Raw genomic sequence first — 19,073 nt, forward strand, 5'->3', positions numbered from 1 at the left:
GCTCCACAGAGACAAGAATGAAGGCGAACACAATTTAGTAAATGTTTGCCCATTAACAAGTTAAATGAATGAATACATAAATACAGCAGATCTGTGTTTCCCTTTAAAAGATGAAGGAATGGTTTAATAAATGCATCTATAAGTCCATAATCACAACAACTGAAACATGCACACTTTAGTTAAATTTTAATCCTTGATCACTTAGTTATTAATGGACACCAAACAACCATGATGTGTGGAATGGCCTCCTCTTCTTATGTTCTGATACACTCACCTAAAGGATTATTAGGAACACCTGTTCAATTTCTCATTAATGCAATTATCTAACCAACCAATCACATGGCAGTTGCTTCAATGCATTTAGGGGTGTGGTCCTGGTCAAGACGATCTCCTGAACTCCAAACTGAATGTCTGAATGGGAAAGAAAGGTGATTTAAGCAATTTTGAGCGTGGCATGGTTGTTGGTGCCAGACGGGCCGGTCTGAGTATTTCACAATCTGCTCAGTTACTGGGATTTTCACCAACAACCATTTCTAGGGTTTACAAAGAATGGTGTGAAAAGGGAAAAACATCCAGTATGTGGCAGTCCTGTGGGCGAAAATGCCTTGTTGATGCTAGAGGTCAGAGGAGAATGGGCCGACTGATTCAAGCTGATAGAAGAGCAACTTTGACTGAAATAACCACTCGTTACAACCGAGGTATGCAGCAAAGCATTTGTGAAGCCACAACACGTACAACCTTGAGGCGGATGGGCTACAACAGCAGAAGACCCAACACCGGGTACCACTCATCTCCACTACAAATAGGAAAAAGAGGCTACAATTTGCACAAGCTCACCAAAATTGGACAGTTGAAGACTGGAAAAATGTTTCCTGGTCTGATGAGTCTCGATTTCTGTTGAGACATTCAGATGGTAGAGTCAGAATTTGGCGTAAACAGAATGAGAACATGGATCCATCATGCCTTGTTACCACTGTGCAGGCTGGTGGTGGTGGTGTAATGGTGTGGGGGATGTTTTCTTGGCACACTTTAGGCCCCTTAGTGCCAATTGGGCATCGTTTAAATGCCACGGCCTACCTGAGCATTGTTTCTGACCATGTCCATCCCTTTATGACCACCATGTACCCATCCTCTGATGGCTATTTCCAGCAGGATAATGCACCATGTCACAAAGGTCGAATCGTTTCAAATTGGTTTCTTGAACATGACAATGAGTTCACTGTACTAAACTGGCCCCCACAGTCACCAGATCTCAACCCAATAGAGCATCTTTGGGATGTGGTGGAACGGGAGCTTCATGCCCTGGATGTGCATCCCACAAATCTCCATCAACTGCAAGATGCTATCCTATCAATATGGGCCAACATTTCTAAAGAATGCTTTCAGCACCTTGTTGAATCAATGCCACGTAGAATTAAGGCAGTTCTGAAGGCGAAAGGGGGTCAAACACAGTATTAGTATGGTGTTCCTAATAATCCTTTAGGTGAGTGTACATACCTATATATGCATATGTATATGTTCTATGGCTCTATGCTAAGTGAATGCACTCACGGTTACATATGCTCATGTGGAGAACATATGAGGGGAGCAAATTGTGTCTGTGTGAGGCCGGTCACCCTGCAGCATATCTTCACTGGGGTTGCTGTTGCAGGGTGTACAGTGCAGCATTACTGTCCAAGTGTCCACAGACATGATGCATGCTACTAACTATGTTTCTTATGTATGTATGTATGTATGTATGTATGTATGTATGTATTGTCATTCTATCAAAGACTTTATGGTGCAGCACACATATATAAAAACAGACAGCCCCATTGTTGACTGTGCGCTGGAATGTCATATTATAATACGGGCAGTAGGGAAGTGTGCTCTTATCTGCTCCACTAATGTGAAGGGTGTTTATCTGCACTACACTACACTAAATATTCTCTTGTCTTTCTTTAAGTGTTGAGTAGTTTGTGTAAATCGAAAGGATAAAATCCCATTTAATTGCCCTAACATTTCAGGTTTTAACAACTCCAGGGGGGTGAATACTTCCTGCACTGTAAAATGCATTATAGACTACAACATAGCTACTATCACATTTAATATTGATTTATTTGTAATGGTAAATTGTACTTATCACAAGAAATAATAAATCGTTGAGACTATAATAAATGAACTAGAATATAGTGTTTGTATTTAATTATCACTGTCATTTTCAATTAAAAAAAATGATTTGTGATTTGGCTGTTCTATGTCCCTAGACAGATTCAACACTGGGTTTACCTCTGAGAATGAATGCTTTAGTGGGACATTTCCTTAACTGTATTCTGAGCACCTGCGACTTGCAGTGCAGTATATAAACACAGCAATTCTGTGCATTGGGTCTAAACAGACATAGCACTTTAAAATGCTACTCTTGGCAGAGATCGTGTTCATTGCTCTCTTCATCAGAGCAGAGAAGCCTGTCTGCAAACCACGAGGAACAATAGAGTCCCCTCTCATTGCACAGGATGGAGATATTATAATAGGAGGGATATTTTCATTACATAACAACCTGATATCTAATATGCCAACATTTAAAACCAACCCAGGACAAATGCAATGCAGAGAGTAAGTACAAAATGCTTGCTTGCATGTTTGTTTTCTTATTAATTAATTACATTGTAGGGATTACTATGATTACTTTTTTTTGTTTTAGTCCACACATTAATGAATATCATGTAGCCCTGACAATGATCTTTGCCATTGAAGAAATAAATAACAGTACAGAGATTCTTCCTAATGTGTCTCTGGGATTTAAGATATATGATGCATGTGGTTCCACAACTTTGGGGATAAGAGGAGCAATGGCTTTAATGAATGGGCAAGAGGACACAATCAAATCAGACCAGTCCTGCAACAAATCGCCATCTGTTCCTGCAATAATAGGAGAGACTGCTTCCTCACCAACAATTGGAATAGCAACAACTGTAGGGCCATTTCATATACCAGTGGTGAGTAACAGGTTAATTAGTTAGCTTTATAAAATAGACACAATAATACAGACAAAAAATATAAACTGAAACTAAGATAAAAGCATGGAATATAAATATTCTAGTAATAACAAATAAAACTATTGAAATATATAACATGTAAGTAATTTACTTATTTTACACATTATAATAATGAATTATTAAAAATTCTTGTAATACTACTACTTCTAATAATAAATGAGTATATTTAACCAAAATACTACTGCAAAGTAAATGTATACATACTTTCAAAGACACACATATCAATAAATACATTAAGTACATCCAAAGACACATTCATACATAAAGACATGAAGGGCAATTAAACTTGCTAATCTAAACTTTAATCTATTGTTTCTACTTAATCTAGGTGAGTCATTCAGCTACATGTGCATGCCTCAGTAACAGAAAAAAGTTCCCCACCTTTTTCAGAACCATCCCCAGTGACTTCCATCAAAGCAGAGCCCTGGCTCAGCTCGTGAAACACTTTGGATGGACCTGGGTTGGGGCAATCAGGAGTGACAATGATTATGGCAACAATGGAATGGATACTTTTATAAAAACTGCACAACAGGAGGGGATTTGTATTGAGTATTCAGAGACCATTGGTGGAACGTATTCACATAAGAGATTTGTTGACACAGTTGAAATTATTAAAAAATCTACTTCCAAAGTCATTGTTGCCTTTGCATCTCGTACAGATATGGTGTATTTGGTGAAGGAATTGATCATTCAAAATGTCACAGGTTTTCAATGGGTGGGCAGTGAATCTTGGATTTCAGACAGAAATCTTGTCTCAAAAGAAAGCTATACAATATTAGGTGGGGCAATTGGGTTTGCAGTTAAGAATGTAGAAATACCAGGACTGAAAGATTTTCTACTGAGTGTCCGTCCCTCTGGTGCCCCTGAAGATGTTGGGTTCAAGAGCCTTTGGGAAAGTCTTTTCAATTGCACTGTGACTGCTCAAGAAAATTATGCTACTAATAGGATATGTACAGGGAAGGAGAATGTGTTAAATAATGAGTACACTGAAATAGCAGATCTCTCCATACCAATTAATGTGTATAAAGCTGTGTATGCTGTAGCACATTCATTGCAATCTCTGTTTACATGTGAAAATGGCCAAGGAACATTTAATTACAAAAATTGTACAAAGAAAAAGATAGAACCTTTGCAGGTAAACTAAAGCCTTATAATGGATGTTATTAAGAGTAATAATAGATATAGAATTCATATTGAAATCAACCTGTTTTCATCCAGGTACTACAATACTTGAAAGATGTAGATTTTACAACCAGGAATGGAGAAAGGCTTTTTTTTTATGAAAATGGGGACCCAGCAGCACGATATGCACTAGTGAACTGGCAGCTAAACAAGGAAGGAATCACCACATTTGAAATGATTGGTCTGTATGACACCTCTTTACCAGAAGGACAGCAGATTGTAATGAACAATCTGAGCACAGTGTGGTCAAATAATCAAAATAAGGTAAGGTCTTCAAACATGTATACATAAGAACATTTATTTAAAGTTTATAAATGAGAGGAGGCCATTTGACCCAACATGCTTGTTTGGTGTTCTTAATAACTAAGTGGTCCAAGGATCCTATCCAGTCTATATTTAAATCTTCCCAAATTTTCAGCTTCAACCACATCGCTGGATAGTTTGTTACAGATTCTGACAACTCTCTGTGTGAAGTAGTATCTTCTGTTTTCGGTCTTGAATGCCTTGGAGCCCAATTTCCATTTGTGTCCCCGGGTCCGTGTGTCCCTGCTAATCTGGAAAAGCTCCTCTACATACTAGACAACTTGATACTCTTCTTAAAGAGAGAGCACAACCTATAATGAATTTGAAATGATCATCTATTTCTAAGAACCATTGACACCACACAAATTTTAAGTAGCATATATATATCACTACTCTATAGGTGCCAAAGTCAGTCTGCAGTGAGAGCTGCCTTCCAGGGACTCGTAAGGCAATTGTCAAAGGAAAGCCAATCTGCTGCTTTGACTGCATTCCATGTGCTGAGGGAGAAGTCAGTAATACAACAGGTGAGTAGATAAAAAATATGTTTTATTTTTATCTTCTAAAATGCAAATATGCTTTACAACAACTTGTGAAATGAAATACATTTAGAATCATGGATGCAATGCAATGCAATGGAATTTTTGTTCCTGGGTAGTAAGTGTTATTTCCTAATTGCTTATGCCTCAAAAGTATAGAAAATGGCTATTATTCCCCACAAACTTTGCTTTTGTGACCAGGACAGTGATATTTTGAAATTTACCTATTTCCAATGAGAAAGGGGCAGATTTGTATCTTTTTGTTCGCATAAAGTCAGAGAAAAACAACACATGAATCCAAAAAGTAATAAAGTAATACAAAAATGACTACACAAGATTTAGAAGTGAGTAGTTTCTTGAGATTTACGATTATACTGTAAATTACGAAAATACACAAGGAACAAGGAACAACAACAAAAGATGTTACACGGTGTAATCAATGCAATTATTTTATACTCAGGTCTTAAAGAAAAGTACTTAATGAAGCATCTGTTTATACTTATTGCTTTGACATACATGCTGCAATAAACACTGCAATTAACAACCAGGCCACCAGGTCACAGTCTGCAGTTCAGACAGAAAAAAATGTAATTCAGTTAAACTACTTGTTTTTCATTTTTCAGATTCCAGTGATTGTTCAAAGTGCCCTGTGGAGTTCAGCTCAAACCAACAAAGAAATCAATGCATCTTAAAGCAAGTCGAATTTCTCTCATTTGGGGAAATCATGGGGATATTGTTAGTTATATTCTCCATGACTGGAGCCTGTCTATCAATAATTACAGCATTAATATTCTATAAATACAGAGGCACTCCAATAGTCAGAGCCAATAACTCTGAGCTCAGTTTCCTCCTGCTCTTCTCATTAACTCTGTGTTTCCTTTGCTCACTTACTTTCATTGGCCAGCCCTCTGAGTGGTCCTGTATGTTGCGCCACACAGCATTTGGCATCACATTTGTCCTGTGCATCTCTTGTGTTCTGGGGAAAACAATAGTGGTGTTAATGGCCTTCAGGGCTACACTGCCAGGCAATAATATTATGAAATGGTTTGGTCCCACACAGCAGAGGTTAAGTGTTCTTGCTTTCACACTCATACAGGTCCTGATTTGTGTCCTTTGGTTGACAGTTTCACCTCCTTTTCCTCACAAAAATATAAAATACTACAAAGAAAAAATCATTCTAGAGTGTGATGTAGGATCAGCAGTGGGGTTTTATGCTGTGTTAGGGTATATTGGATTCCTCTCTGCCATGTGCTTTGTGCTGGCTTCTCTGGCTCGTAATCTGCCTGATAACTTCAATGAAGCCAAATTCATCACATTCAGCATGCTCATATTCTGTGCAGTCTGGATCACCTTTATCCCAGCTTATATCAGCTCTCCTGGGAAGTTCACAGTAGCAGTGGAGATATTTGCCATTTTGGCTTCAAGTTTTGGGTTGCTTTTCTGTATTTTTACACCAAAATGTTACATTATCTTATGGAAACCTGAGAAGAATACAAAAAAAAATGTGATGGGTAAAATGCCTTCAAAGTCACTTTAATGAATTATCCAAAATGTTTTCCTTAATGTGTATTTTTCATTGTAAATTAAATAATGTGAATGTAAATGTCATTAAATAGTTTGATAGTAATAGTGTGGTTCAAGTCCTGTATTCTGAGACAAATTCTAAGATGTCAATGAACTGCTCAACTTTTCCATGGCCAGGTTGAAGACTGATGAAAATGCTTACAGAAAATGCAAAAGGTGAACTGATTAAAAATAATTAATAAGGATGTCCAAGAAAATTAACTAAATAGAAAAAAAAAATGAAACGAAACAATCCAAGAAAACAAGTAAGTTACAAGAAAGCAATTATTCGAATTTCTAGACGTTTCCTTTGTTTGCATCGCCACGGTCCACACTGTGCACACCTCTCTCTCTCTCTCTCTCTCTCTCTCTCTCTCTCTCTCTTTCTCTCTCTCTCTCTCTCTGCCTCAAGCTCCCCTTTTCTATCTTAAACCCCACCCACAGAAATATTTCATTATCTTCTCAAAATAAAATAAAAACATCTTCAGTAAATGCAGTACGTACAATATAGATTTTTCCAGCTTCTACTAATCTATGATATTACAGTTTACCATCATTACTCCCCATTTTCCACTGACATATAATTTCCTTTGACTTCTCTTCCCACCTCATCCTCCATACTCCAAAGGCATTTTCTCGATTCTGTCAAGCCAATCAAAAGTTTGCCCAACTGGCCGGAGCAACAATGGCGATCTTTCAAAACAAAACTAAAAACACTTCACAGACAAACATAAGAAGAACATAAGAAAGTTTACAAATGAGAGGAGGCCATTCGACCCTTCGTGCTCGTTTGGTGTCCATTAATAACTAAGTGATCCAAGGATCCTATCCTGTCTATTTTTAAATGTTCCAAAATCTTCAGCTTCTACCACATTGCTGGGGAGTTTGTTCCAGATTACTCTATGTGTGAAGAAGTGTCTCCTGTTTTCCGTGTTGAATGCCTTGAATCCCAATTTCCATATGTGTCCCTGGGTGCGTGTGTCCCTGCTGATCTGGAAAAGCTCCTCTGGTTTGATGTGGTCGATGCCCTTCATGATTTTGAAGACTTGGATCAAGTCCCCACATAGTCTCCTCTGTTCCAGGGTGAAAAGATTCAGTTCCCTCTGTCTCTCCGAGTAGGACATTCCTTTCAGACCTGGAATAAGTCTGGTTGCTCTCCTCTGAACTGCATCTAGAGCAGTGATATCTTTCTTGAAGTGTGGAGCCCAGAACTGTACACAGTATTCCAGATGAGGTCTAACTAGTGCATTGTACAGTCTTAACATTACTGCCCTTGTTTTAAATTCTACACTTCTGACAATATACCCTAACATCATGTTTGCCTTTTTTATTGCTTCCCACATTGTTTGGATGGAGAAAGTGAGGAGTCCACATAGACTCCTAGGTCTTTCTCATGCGTTACTTCATCTAGTTCTGTTCCTCCCATAGTGTAATTATAGTGGACATTTTTGTTATCTGCATGTAATACCTTGCACTTGTCCACATCAAATTTCATCTGCCAGGTGTCGACCCACAACTGAATGTTATCTAAGTCCCTCTGAATAGCCTGTGCTGCCGAGATTGTATCTGCTGAGCCACCTATTTCAGTATCATCTGCAAATTTGACAAGTGTGCTAACTATCCCAGAGTCCAGATCATTAATATAGATTAGAAACAGCAAAGGCCCTAATACTGATCCCTGTGGAACTCCACTAACAACCTCACTCCAGTTAGAAGCAACTCCTCTAATCGACACCCTCTGTTTCCTATACATCTACCAGTTGATAATCCATCTACTTACATTACCCTGAATGCCTACAGCTTCCAATTTGAGGATCAGTCTTTGGTGTGGAACCTTATCAAAAGCTTTCTGAAAATCTAAGTGGGCACTAGGAATATCATATCAATGCTACACCATGTAACCATTTTTTTTGTTTGTTTGTTTTGTTCCTGGGTAGTAAGTGTAAAATGAGATTTACGATTATACTGTATTTACAGTATAACCATACATTTAAAAAAACTACTCACTTCTAAATCTTTTGTTGTAATTTTTGTATTACTTTAGTATAAATACATGTTAATTTGATTCATATTTTGCTTTTTCCTGACTTTTTGTGAACAAAAAGACACAAATTCACCCATTTTCTCATTGGAAATAGGTAAATTTCAAAATATCACTGTCCTGGTCACAAAAGCAAAGTTTGTGGGGAATAATAGCCATTTTCTATACATTTGAGGCATAAGCAATTAGGAAATAACACTTACTACTCAGGAACAAAAATTGTGTTACAAAGCGAAAACTAGGAACCCCATTAAAAAGAAAAGTATTTTATATGAGTAGGCAACCAAACTAACACACGCAAAAAAAAAAGAAAATTCTCCCGTATAACCTGACACTAGACTCTGACTAGGCGGTTTCCTTTGAAATCATCTGGGTCATGCTACATGTGATTAACACATTACCCCATTACTCCAGATCATCTGGAAAGTAAGAATAACAGCAAAACTAAGATCAAAGGTAATTTTTGGTGGGTGGGGTACAGTGAAAGATTAAGTACAGTATGCGTAGTTTAGGTATGTACAGAATGTGGAAAAAATACAAAAATAAAAATACTAAACAATATCCTCAGCAGTTCAGACTTTTCTTGATAATTATTTGACTCTTTGAACTCCTGGGACATGGTTCACCTTACAGAATAATTTATTTAATGAGAAAAAATTGGTTAAAAAAAAGAAGATGGACCAAGCATGTATGATATTCCAAAAACGATATTCCATTTGGCATCACATTTGTCCTGTGCATCTCTTGTGTTCTGTTGAAAACAATTGTGGTGTTAATGGCCTTCAGGGCTACACTGCCAAGCAAGAATATTATGAAATGGTTTGGGCCCACACAGCAGAGGTTAAGTGTTCTTGCTTTCACACTCATACAGGCCTTAATATGCACCCTGTGGCTGATTCTATCCCCCCCTTTTCCATATCGAGAATCATTCTAGAGTGTGATGTAGGATCAGCAGTGGGGTTTTATGCTGTGTTAGGGTATATTGGATTCCTCTCTGCCATGTGCTTTGTGCTGGCTTTCCTGGCTCGTAAACTGCCTGATAACTTCAATGAAGCCAAATCCATCACATTCAGCATGCTCATATTCTGTGCAGTCTGGATCACCTTTATCCCAGCTTATATCAGCTCTCCTGGCAAGTTCACAGTAGCTGTGGAGATATTTGCAATTCTAGCTTCCAGTTTTGGTTTGCTCTTATGTATATTTTTTCCAAAATGTTGCATAATTGTATTATAACCTGAAGAAAATACCAAAACATTTAATGGGGAAAAATATCCAAATAGTCTCCTTGACAGTATTTTTTTCTTCTGTGTAATTTATAACTATTTTAAGTATTTTGAGAATACTTATTTTAGATACAATATGAAGGTTTTGAGTTAAATTATATTGTATGTATTTCTTCATTATTATCATGATTAGTAGTAGTAGAATTAGCAGCAGCAGCAGCAGCAGCAGCAGTAGTAGTAGTAGTAGTAGTAGTAGTAGTAGTAGTATTATGTATGTATGTATGTATCTTTACATACAAAAATAAATGAAGAACAAAGATACCCCCTGCTGGAGGAACATCACAACTATAGCAAAGCAGGATTTTTCACTACTGAGAACTCCCCTTACTGCATTAATCAATCTGGTATAACACTGGGAATTCTATTAAAATTGTGTGATAAAATGCAGCTCAGAGGAATAAGATTGTCTTTAATTTGACTTTAACTAAGGCAGTTGAAATTATTACTTTCAAAATTTTAAATTAATTTAATACAACAATAATAAAAACCAATGAGTCATAAAAAGGTCTGAAATCTCTTGATTTTCTTTTCTTGCAAAACTAAAAACTAAATTAAATATTATAAACCAACAGCAATAAAAACAGATTCAAACAAAAAAATCAAATACATATTCCAAAGAATGGTATAGTTTGAATAAGAACATTGTATGTATATGAAAAATCTGACGTTTAAGAAAAAATATAAAACCTATATATCAATCGGTAAATGTAATAGTATTAAATAATAAGCACAAGTAGAGACATGTCATTTTTCTTTTTTCAGTACTATTAATCTCATTATTTCAGTAAATATTCCAGATCATGAGAAATCTTTCATTTGGTACAGTATTTGTTTTAAAGTTGTTATTCTCTGTGTTCTGATCAACCTCTGAGAATAACACAAAGCTCAAATGAGATGTGCTACAAAATATACTATATCAGCTGAATACAATCCTTAATGAAGTAAAAGATTATTTGGAAATGAGACTCTTTTTTGTTTGTTTGTTTGTTTGTTTGCTCTTTTAATATGGGCCAAGTGTCTCATTGAGAACTGATCTGTAATTATGAAAAGATGGAGACACCATAATTGGAGGAATCTTCATTTTTCATAGTGGCACCAAAGAACAAATACTGTTTCACAGAAAATCCCAAAAATATATAAATGTCAAAGATTAACAACAACAGTGAGTTGTTTGCTTTGTTTTAATAAAGACTCAACAATTACTAATGTTGTGCATGGAATATTAAATGAATCCGTGGAAACTGTAACAATGTTGCTGTGGTCTACAAATTGAAGTTATATAATTTCAAACTTTATATATTCTTCATATTCAATGTCTGAGCAACACAGATATATAATATTTTACTTCTTGTTTTACTATTTACTGGTTTACATTATGCAATGGATTACTCTAGTTACAGTGGAACTAAGCTTGCCCAAACAATTATATTTACCATATAGGAGACATACATTATAAATAATAAATATGACAGACATAAATTAATTGAATAGAAATAAAGACATTCCCCATGATGTTACCTTGGGCTGCAACATATATATATTGCTTTTGGTACAACTAACTTGTAAAGAGCAGCAATGTCTGCAATGTATGGTCAAGAACTCAGAGCAAACCAATACCAGACAAGCTACAGTGCAAGTCATTATAGGACACCCCTCAGCAACTGATGATCACCAAAGCAACAGGACCTTTCCATATACCAGTGGTATGCAAACAAAAAATGTATAATACATAATGATTAAACATCAAATTGTTCTAATGCATATTACATACATAATATGCTTTTTTGTTATTGTATAATTACAAAATATCTTCCTGCTGTAGCTTTTGCTCTGGTTGTGTGGTTAGTGGTGTCATGTAGGAAACTGACGAACTGTTAACATTTTGAATTACTTGTGGGAAAGAAAAACAATCATACTTGTTATTTGTCGATTCATGTTTTCCCTTCACAGATCAGCCAATCATAAAACAAGCAGTCCTACACGAACACAACCCTTAACTAACTATTATAAGCAACATTTATATGCAAGTAAAACCAAAGAATGATACAAAACTACATTTCACACATTGAACTGCCACACTGAAATCAGAATAATTTAAGTTTATGAAATGATAGCAAATCTGAATCAATGAGACGAAAACAAACCAATCATACAGAAGACTGTCAATTATACTGTGGGTGTAGAAATGTTCTAGGAAATCCATAAAATTCTAATTCAGGAACAGAGTTTTGTACAATAATAGTACATTATCTACACTAGCACAGATATGACTGCAAGGCTGATAGTCAATTAATTATCCAAAAGAGGAAATGTATTTGTGTGTTTATACAGCATTTGCAGAAGTGCTTTTTAAATAAGGGATGGAATCAAAGGAATACAGTGCTCTTTGTGATTTATAACGTCTGTCTTGCAAAGACTCACTAGCACATGTCAACTCCCTTATTATTATCATCATTATTATTAGTTATCATGATCACTACCTTTGTCAGATTTCAAAGGTAACTTGTCTGCTCAAAGGTGCTTTCCAGAAAGTCAACAACTTTCAAGACAATGCAAGACAATTCTGACAACAGCATTTCGGGGCCATGGTTACATAAGGACAGTTTAATTTATTAACACAAGTGGTTCCAAGCTAATTACACAAAGACAAATTAATTTCTTGTTTGGCTCGTGATGACTACTTTGGGGTTATCTTTACCCAGGGATATGTGGCAGATCCAACACACCTCTGAGAGCTGCGGTGTTCATGAGTTTCTATGTTTCCATGGTTTCTATCTGACGTTTGTTTTAGCACATGGGAGGGTTCTACATCAAGGCACAATATAAAAACATGGTACATGCAGTTTCTGGCCATTATCTGAAGAATCCATCAAAATGTTACTCCTGCAATACGTGCTGTTTTCTCATTTAACAACAGCAGAAAAAACTAATTGTGAGCTACTAGGCAAAGCAGAGTCACCTGCATTTTCAAGGGATGGTGACATTTTATTAGGTGGAATCTTTTCAATAAACAGAGACTATCCAGGTACCAGCCCAGACTTTCAAAGCATCCCAGGGCGTGTGGAATGCATGGGGTAAGCAGACCATTACATTAATGTGGATTAAACTGGTGACATTTTTATTTTAAAATACTTACAATGTTAAGACTAAATATATCTTAAAATTGTAAGCATTAACTAATTATTTACACATATCTCCACAGCATACATTTAAGAGAGTTTAAGTTTGCGCAAACAATGATCTTTGCTATAGAAGAAATAAATAACAACACAGAATTGCTTCCAGATGTTTCTTTGGGCTATAGAATCTATAGTGTGTGTAATACTATACCAGCATCAATAAGGGCAGCCTTGAACTTAGTAAATGGCCAGGAAGGAGGAGGCATTTTTGAGAAATCTTGTACAAAACCACCCAACGTTCATGCTATAATAGGACAGTCATCATCATCAATCAACATTGCAACTGCAACAACAATTGGACCATTTCACGTTCCGGTGGTAAGATTTTTTTTTTTTCTTTGTTCTGACATTGTCACTAAAATATATCAAGACTGGCATGCTGGATACGTAAATTCAAAATATGCCAAAGGAATACATCTAAAGATGTATGATGAATAAGGGGAAATTGTTTTAAGGGAAATTATTATATCATAAGGTAACTGCATATATATCCATCACCTCAAATTGTTCGTTTTTCATCATTTAACTTCCAAAGAAACTTAAAAAATGTAATGCCATACAAATATTGAGAATGATAATTTAACATTAAATTGCTTAAATACTTCTTAGTTATGGGACATTTGAGTTATGAAACATCTTTTAAAACAAATAATAAAAAATAATTTAAGTTGTTAATGCTATTATTATTATTATTATTATTATTATTATTATTATTATTATTATTATTATTATTATTATTAATAATAATAATAAAGTTATTTTGAGCTATTAGATTATATATGTATTATTACATGTATTTATCACTATGTACTTTCTGTATAGATCAGTCACCTTGCTACCTGTGCTTGTCTGAGTAACAGAAGAAGATTTCCCTCATTCTTCAGAACTGTTCCTAGTGACTATCATCAAAGCAGAGCCCTGGCACAGCTTGTCAAGCACTTTGGATGGACCTGGGTTGGGGCCATTAGGAGTGATGATGATTATGGCAACAGCGGGATGGCTACCTTTGTGGAAGCTGCTCAACAAGAGGGGATCTGTGTAGAATACACAGAGGCCTTATCCAGGACAGATCCACTAGAGAAAGTTCACAACATTATTCAAGTTATTAAAAAATCCACATCTAAGGTAGTTGTGGGTTTCCTGGCTCAAGGAGAAATGTTAGTTTTGCTGCAGGAAATGACCCTGCAGAATGTTACTGGTTTGCAATGGATTGGCAGTGAATCTTGGATTACTGCCAGAAACCTTGCAAGTTATGAAAGTTATGAAGTTCTAGGAGGTGCAATTGGATTTGCAATTGTTAATACAGTAATAACAGGATTGGATGATTTTTTGTTGCGCATCCATCCGTCTAATGATCCTAATAATGACCTATTAAGGAGGTTTTGGGAAACTCTTTTCAGTTGCACTCTGACCAATACATCAGGCTCTGCTGATGCACAGCAATGTTCAGGGTCTGAAAACTTAAGGGAACTGGATAACCAATATACGGACATGTCAGAGATGAGAATTCCTCACAATGTTTATAAAGCAGTATACTCAGCAGCACATGCACTACATGATCTTTTCAGCTGCAACTACAGACAAGATCCCTTGTTTAAAAACAAATGCGCAAGCAAAATGGAAATTGAACCATGGCAGGTAAGAATATTTAATGGATTTTAATCTTACCCAGAGTTCATTACATAATTGGCACTTTTTTGTTTTCTCACAGAAGAAAGATTAAAGTAAATAAATTAAGGTTCAACGTTACAAGACAAAAACTACATCATAACACTGTATTCATTAAGACAAAATGAAAGTATGAAATGGAGTACTGTATTGTTCCACAAAGCTCACATATCTTTTTACTAGCTATTTAAGATCAGTAAATGAGATGAAGTATAGTTTTTAAATCATCAAAAGGTGTGAAACAATTATGAAATGATGATTACTCTTCAATGATGGTCTTAAATTAGGTGCTTCATTACCTGCAAAACATCAATTTTACAACTAAAATGGGTGAAAGAGTGTCATTTGATGAAAATGGAGATCCTGCAGCAAGATACCAACTTGTAAACTGGCAGCTTAACAACCACCGGGTCACAGAGTTTGTGATTGTTGGAGATTTTGATGTCTCCTTACCACCAGGACAGCAGTTTACAATGAACAACATGAGCATTGTATGGTCAGGGGATCAGAATCAGGTAATCACCATTGTATTCATTGTATTAGGTTAAATTCCATATATGTCACTAATTAAATTGTAATAAATATATATTTATTTATTTTCATGTATTCACACATTCATACATACATCTATACATATATAAAACATGTATGAATGTTTGCTTTTCTGACTTTATAACAATTTGATTCCATTACAAATATTAGATGTAAATTATGCCAAGTAGCTGCTTATATTGATTATGGTTTGTCTGTTTTTTTGTATGTGTGTATGTTTGGGTTTTTAATGCTGCATATTTATACAGCCTAATTCTTTCAGAATTGTATTGTATGTATTTGTCATCTAAAATGTTTTAAAGCTGCCAGTGTCAGTGTGCAGTGAGAGCTGTCACCCAGGCACTCGCAAAGCTGTTCAGAAGGGAAGGCCTGTCTGCTGCTTTGACTGTGTACCATGTGCTGAAGGACAGATTAGCAACCAAACCAGTGAGTAATACTTAAAGCAAAAAATCCTTACCTTGATATAACTGATGAGAAGACCTGAATGGAAAATAAACTTTGACATATGTATGTATTCAGTTATGTCTACAACAAATCAGTGACGATGGCGATATTATGGAAGAGTGAAAATTGGATGGAGTGTATCTGAAAGAAACAGCAACTGTTGAATGGATATTGTCTAGTACTTCATCACTGAATGCAAAAAAATACATATATATATATATATATATATATATATATATATATATATATATATATATATATATATATATATATATATATCCTTTTTATCTTTTCCAGATTCCATTGACTGTGCTAAGTGCCCTCTGGAGTACTGGTCCAATAAAGAGAGAGACCAGTGCATATTAAAGGACATTGAATTCTTGTCTTATGGAGAAATCATGGGAATACTGCTAATTATATTTGCATTACTTGGAGCATTCTTAGCTGTAGTTACAGCAATAGTTTTCTTTTATTTTAGAGACACTCCAATAGTGAGAGCCAATAACTCTGAGCTCAGTTTCCTCCTGCTCTTCTCATTAACTCTGTGTTTCCTTTGCTCAATTACTTTCATTGGCCAGCCCTCTGAGTGGTCCTGTATGTTGCGCCACACAGCATTTGGCATCACATTTGTCCTGTGCATCTCTTGTGTTCTTGGGAAAACAATAGTGGTGTTAATGGCTTTCAGGGCTACACTGCCAGGCAGTAATATTATTAAATGGTTTGGGCCCACACAGCAGAGGTTAAGCATTTTTTCCTTTACATTCATTCAGATCTTAATATGCACCATGTGGTTAATTCTATCCCCCCCTTTTCCGAATCAAAATATGAAATACTATAGAGACAGAATCATTCTAGAGTGTGACCTGGGATCTGCAGGTGCATTCTGGGCTGTGTTAGGGTATATTGGATTCCTCTCTGCCATGTGCTTTGTGCTGGCTTTCCTGGCTCGTAATCTTCCTGATAACTTCAATGAAGCCAAATTCATCACATTCAGCATGCTCATATTCTGTGCAGTCTGGACAACATTTATTCCAGCTTATATTAGCTCTCCTGGAAAATTTACAGTAGCCGTAGAAATATTTGCCATTTTAGCCTCAAGTTTTGGCTTGCTATTTTGTATTTTTCTACCCAAATGTTATATAATAATACTAAAACCTGAGATGAATACAAAGAAGCATTTAATGGGTAAAATGCCATCAAAATCCCTATGAATTATTAAAATAATGTTATCTTGACCTCAAGTTTTCATTTGATTATTAAGTGAGGAGCAGTTTATTGTATTCAAGGGCAAACAGATTCCATTCTGTGAAAATCTGTGACATTTCCATGGAAAGCCAAATTATCATTTAGAGATATCTCTAAATGCATTTAAAGATATCTTCAAATATTTAAAGATATCACTAAATCATTTAAATATATCTATAAATGATTTAGAGATATCTGCAGATCATTTAGAGATATCTGCAAATGACCTCCTGTACTTTGGCTGAGATTATCACTTCCTGTTTCCTTATTCAGTTACATAGAAATGAACGAACAAGTTAACAGGAAGTGATCATCTTGGGCTACATACAGGAAGTCATTTGAAGATATCTCTAAATGATTTGCAGATATCTCTAAATGAACAGGAAGTTATTTGAAGATATCTCTAAATGATTTGCAGATATCTCTAAATGATCAGGAAGTCATTTGAAGACATCTCTAAATGATTTGCAGATATATCTAAATGTACTTTTAAATGGCATATCTTTAAATGATTTGCAGATATCTTTAAATGATTTAGAGATATCTTTAAATATTTGAAGATATCTGGAATTATTTGAAGATATCTTGAAATATTTGCAGATATCTTTAAATGATTTAGAGATATCTTGAAATATTTGAAGATATCTTGAAATATTTGAAGATATCTTTAAATGATTTAGAGATATTTCTAAATGATAATTTGGCTTGCCATACATTTCCTCTATGAATTCCCTACCTTCACCACCAAAGGTAGCCACTCCCCATGGATTACCATTCTCCTTCATTAGCCCTGCTATCTCCTTTTCTCTTCTCACCTGTTCCCAGTTTCACCTGCCCTTCACATCACTATATATACCAGTCTACTGACAATAGTCTTTGCAAAGTTTTCTTTATGCCCTAGTATCAATTCCGAGCCTGCTCTTTGTATCCTGACCTTTGTTTGCTTACCAGTGCTTTTCCCTATGACCTCTGATTCTTGAATTTCCTGTTCTAGATTGTTTGCTTGATCTCCTGACCCCAGCCTGCCTTTTGACCACAACTTTTGCTTGACCTACTTTGTTCTTGTTGCTGGCCTTAGACCTTTTGTTTGTCTGACATTCCTTTTGTTCTCCGCATCTGGGTCCTGTACTCTGACTGAAGCAAGCCATTACAGAAAACTTTGCCATCAATTTTGCTTCCGAATGTCAAAGCCATTTTGAAATCCCAAGGTGCAATGCTAGGATCGCATGAGAAGATGCTCCAACAGATTGAGTCCACCCTGGACCAGCTCCTCAAGAGGGTACCGCCTGTCTCCCATCAACCACCACCCCCACAGCTGCTACAGCCAGTTCTGCTCCTGCCAATGTAGTTCCAGCTACTGAGGCTTGAATGATCTGGCTCACTATGCCCAACAAATGTGATGGATCTCCGGACCACAGGGGTTCTTCCTCTAGTGCTCTCTTTACTTTGCAGATCAAGCTGCCGGTTGTGCTAATGATGAGGCTAAAATTGCGTTTCTTTTTACTCTGCTCATAGGAAAAGCTCTGCAATGGGCATCTGCCATCTGGGAGTAGCAGTTACTCACTCTTTGCCAACCTTCCTAACCCACTTCAAGGAAGTGTTTAACCACCCTGCAGAAGGAAGGGATTAGGGAGAACAACTTTTGGTCCTCCGCAATACATCGGCAGCTGATTACTCCCTAAAATTTTGCACACTAGCTGCTAGTAGTGGTTGGGATGAGAGATCACTAATCACCATGTTTCGATGAGGACTCAGCTCCAAACTGCAGTCTGAGCTTCTATGCTGAGATAAGGATTTAGGGTTGTAGAAATTAATTCAGCTCGTGGTTTGTCTGGATAACCTGCTGCAGAGCAGGAGACGATGCCCTGTTGCAGACCTGTCACGCCAGCCTGCCAAGTCGTGTCCACAGCCCTTGACCGAACTAGAGCTCATGTAAATTGGGCATACTCGTCTCTCAAGGAGGAAAGGCTGAGCAGATTCCAGCAGCACCTCTGCCTTTATTGTGGCCAAGCCGGATACTTCCATGATGCCTGCCCAAC

The 19,073-nt window shown here is 36.4% G+C and overlaps 2 protein-coding genes across 2 annotated transcripts; both read left to right on the top strand.

Moving 5' to 3' along the window:
- The first annotated feature begins 2,392 nt into the window (after positions 1-2,392).
- On the top strand, positions 2,393-6,596 carry LOC136753931 (extracellular calcium-sensing receptor-like). The gene is made up of 6 exons (XM_066710311.1): positions 2,393-2,595; positions 2,684-2,978; positions 3,367-4,173; positions 4,257-4,484; positions 4,924-5,047; positions 5,683-6,596. Exons 1-6 carry the CDS (start codon positions 2,393-2,395, stop codon positions 6,594-6,596), a joined length of 2,571 nt encoding a protein of 856 aa, XP_066566408.1.
- Positions 6,597-13,000: 6,404 nt separating this feature from the next.
- On the top strand, positions 13,001-17,000 carry LOC136754148 (extracellular calcium-sensing receptor-like). Its single transcript, XM_066710480.1, has 6 exons — positions 13,001-13,020; positions 13,149-13,443; positions 13,948-14,763; positions 15,081-15,308; positions 15,648-15,771; positions 16,087-17,000. Exons 1-6 carry the CDS (start codon positions 13,016-13,018, stop codon positions 16,998-17,000), a joined length of 2,382 nt encoding a protein of 793 aa, XP_066566577.1. The 5' UTR covers positions 13,001-13,015.
- Positions 17,001-19,073: the final 2,073 nt, after the last annotated feature.

The sequence above is a fragment of the Amia ocellicauda genome, chromosome 7 (assembly GCF_036373705.1).
Source record: "Amia ocellicauda isolate fAmiCal2 chromosome 7, fAmiCal2.hap1, whole genome shotgun sequence".
NCBI lineage: Eukaryota > Metazoa > Chordata > Actinopteri > Amiiformes > Amiidae > Amia > Amia ocellicauda.

What these genes read in the sequence shown, in the direction of transcription:
- LOC136753931 (XM_066710311.1), top strand. Translation starts at nt 2,393, where the DNA reads ATGCTACTCTTGGCAGAGATCGTGTTCATTGCTCTCTTCATCAGAGCA. An exon ending in AAAAGATAGAACCTTTGCAG is followed by an intron (nt 4,174 to 4,256) that starts GTAAACTAAAGC and finishes GTTTTCATCCAG; the next exon opens with GTACTACAATACTTGAAAGA. An exon ending in AGAAGTCAGTAATACAACAG is followed by an intron (nt 5,048 to 5,682) that starts GTGAGTAGATAA and finishes TTCATTTTTCAG; the next exon opens with ATTCCAGTGATTGTTCAAAG.
- LOC136754148 (XM_066710480.1), top strand. An exon ending in GACCATTTCACGTTCCGGTG is followed by an intron (nt 13,444 to 13,947) that starts GTAAGATTTTTT and finishes CTTTCTGTATAG; the next exon opens with ATCAGTCACCTTGCTACCTG. An exon ending in TGGAAATTGAACCATGGCAG is followed by an intron (nt 14,764 to 15,080) that starts GTAAGAATATTT and finishes GTCTTAAATTAG; the next exon opens with GTGCTTCATTACCTGCAAAA.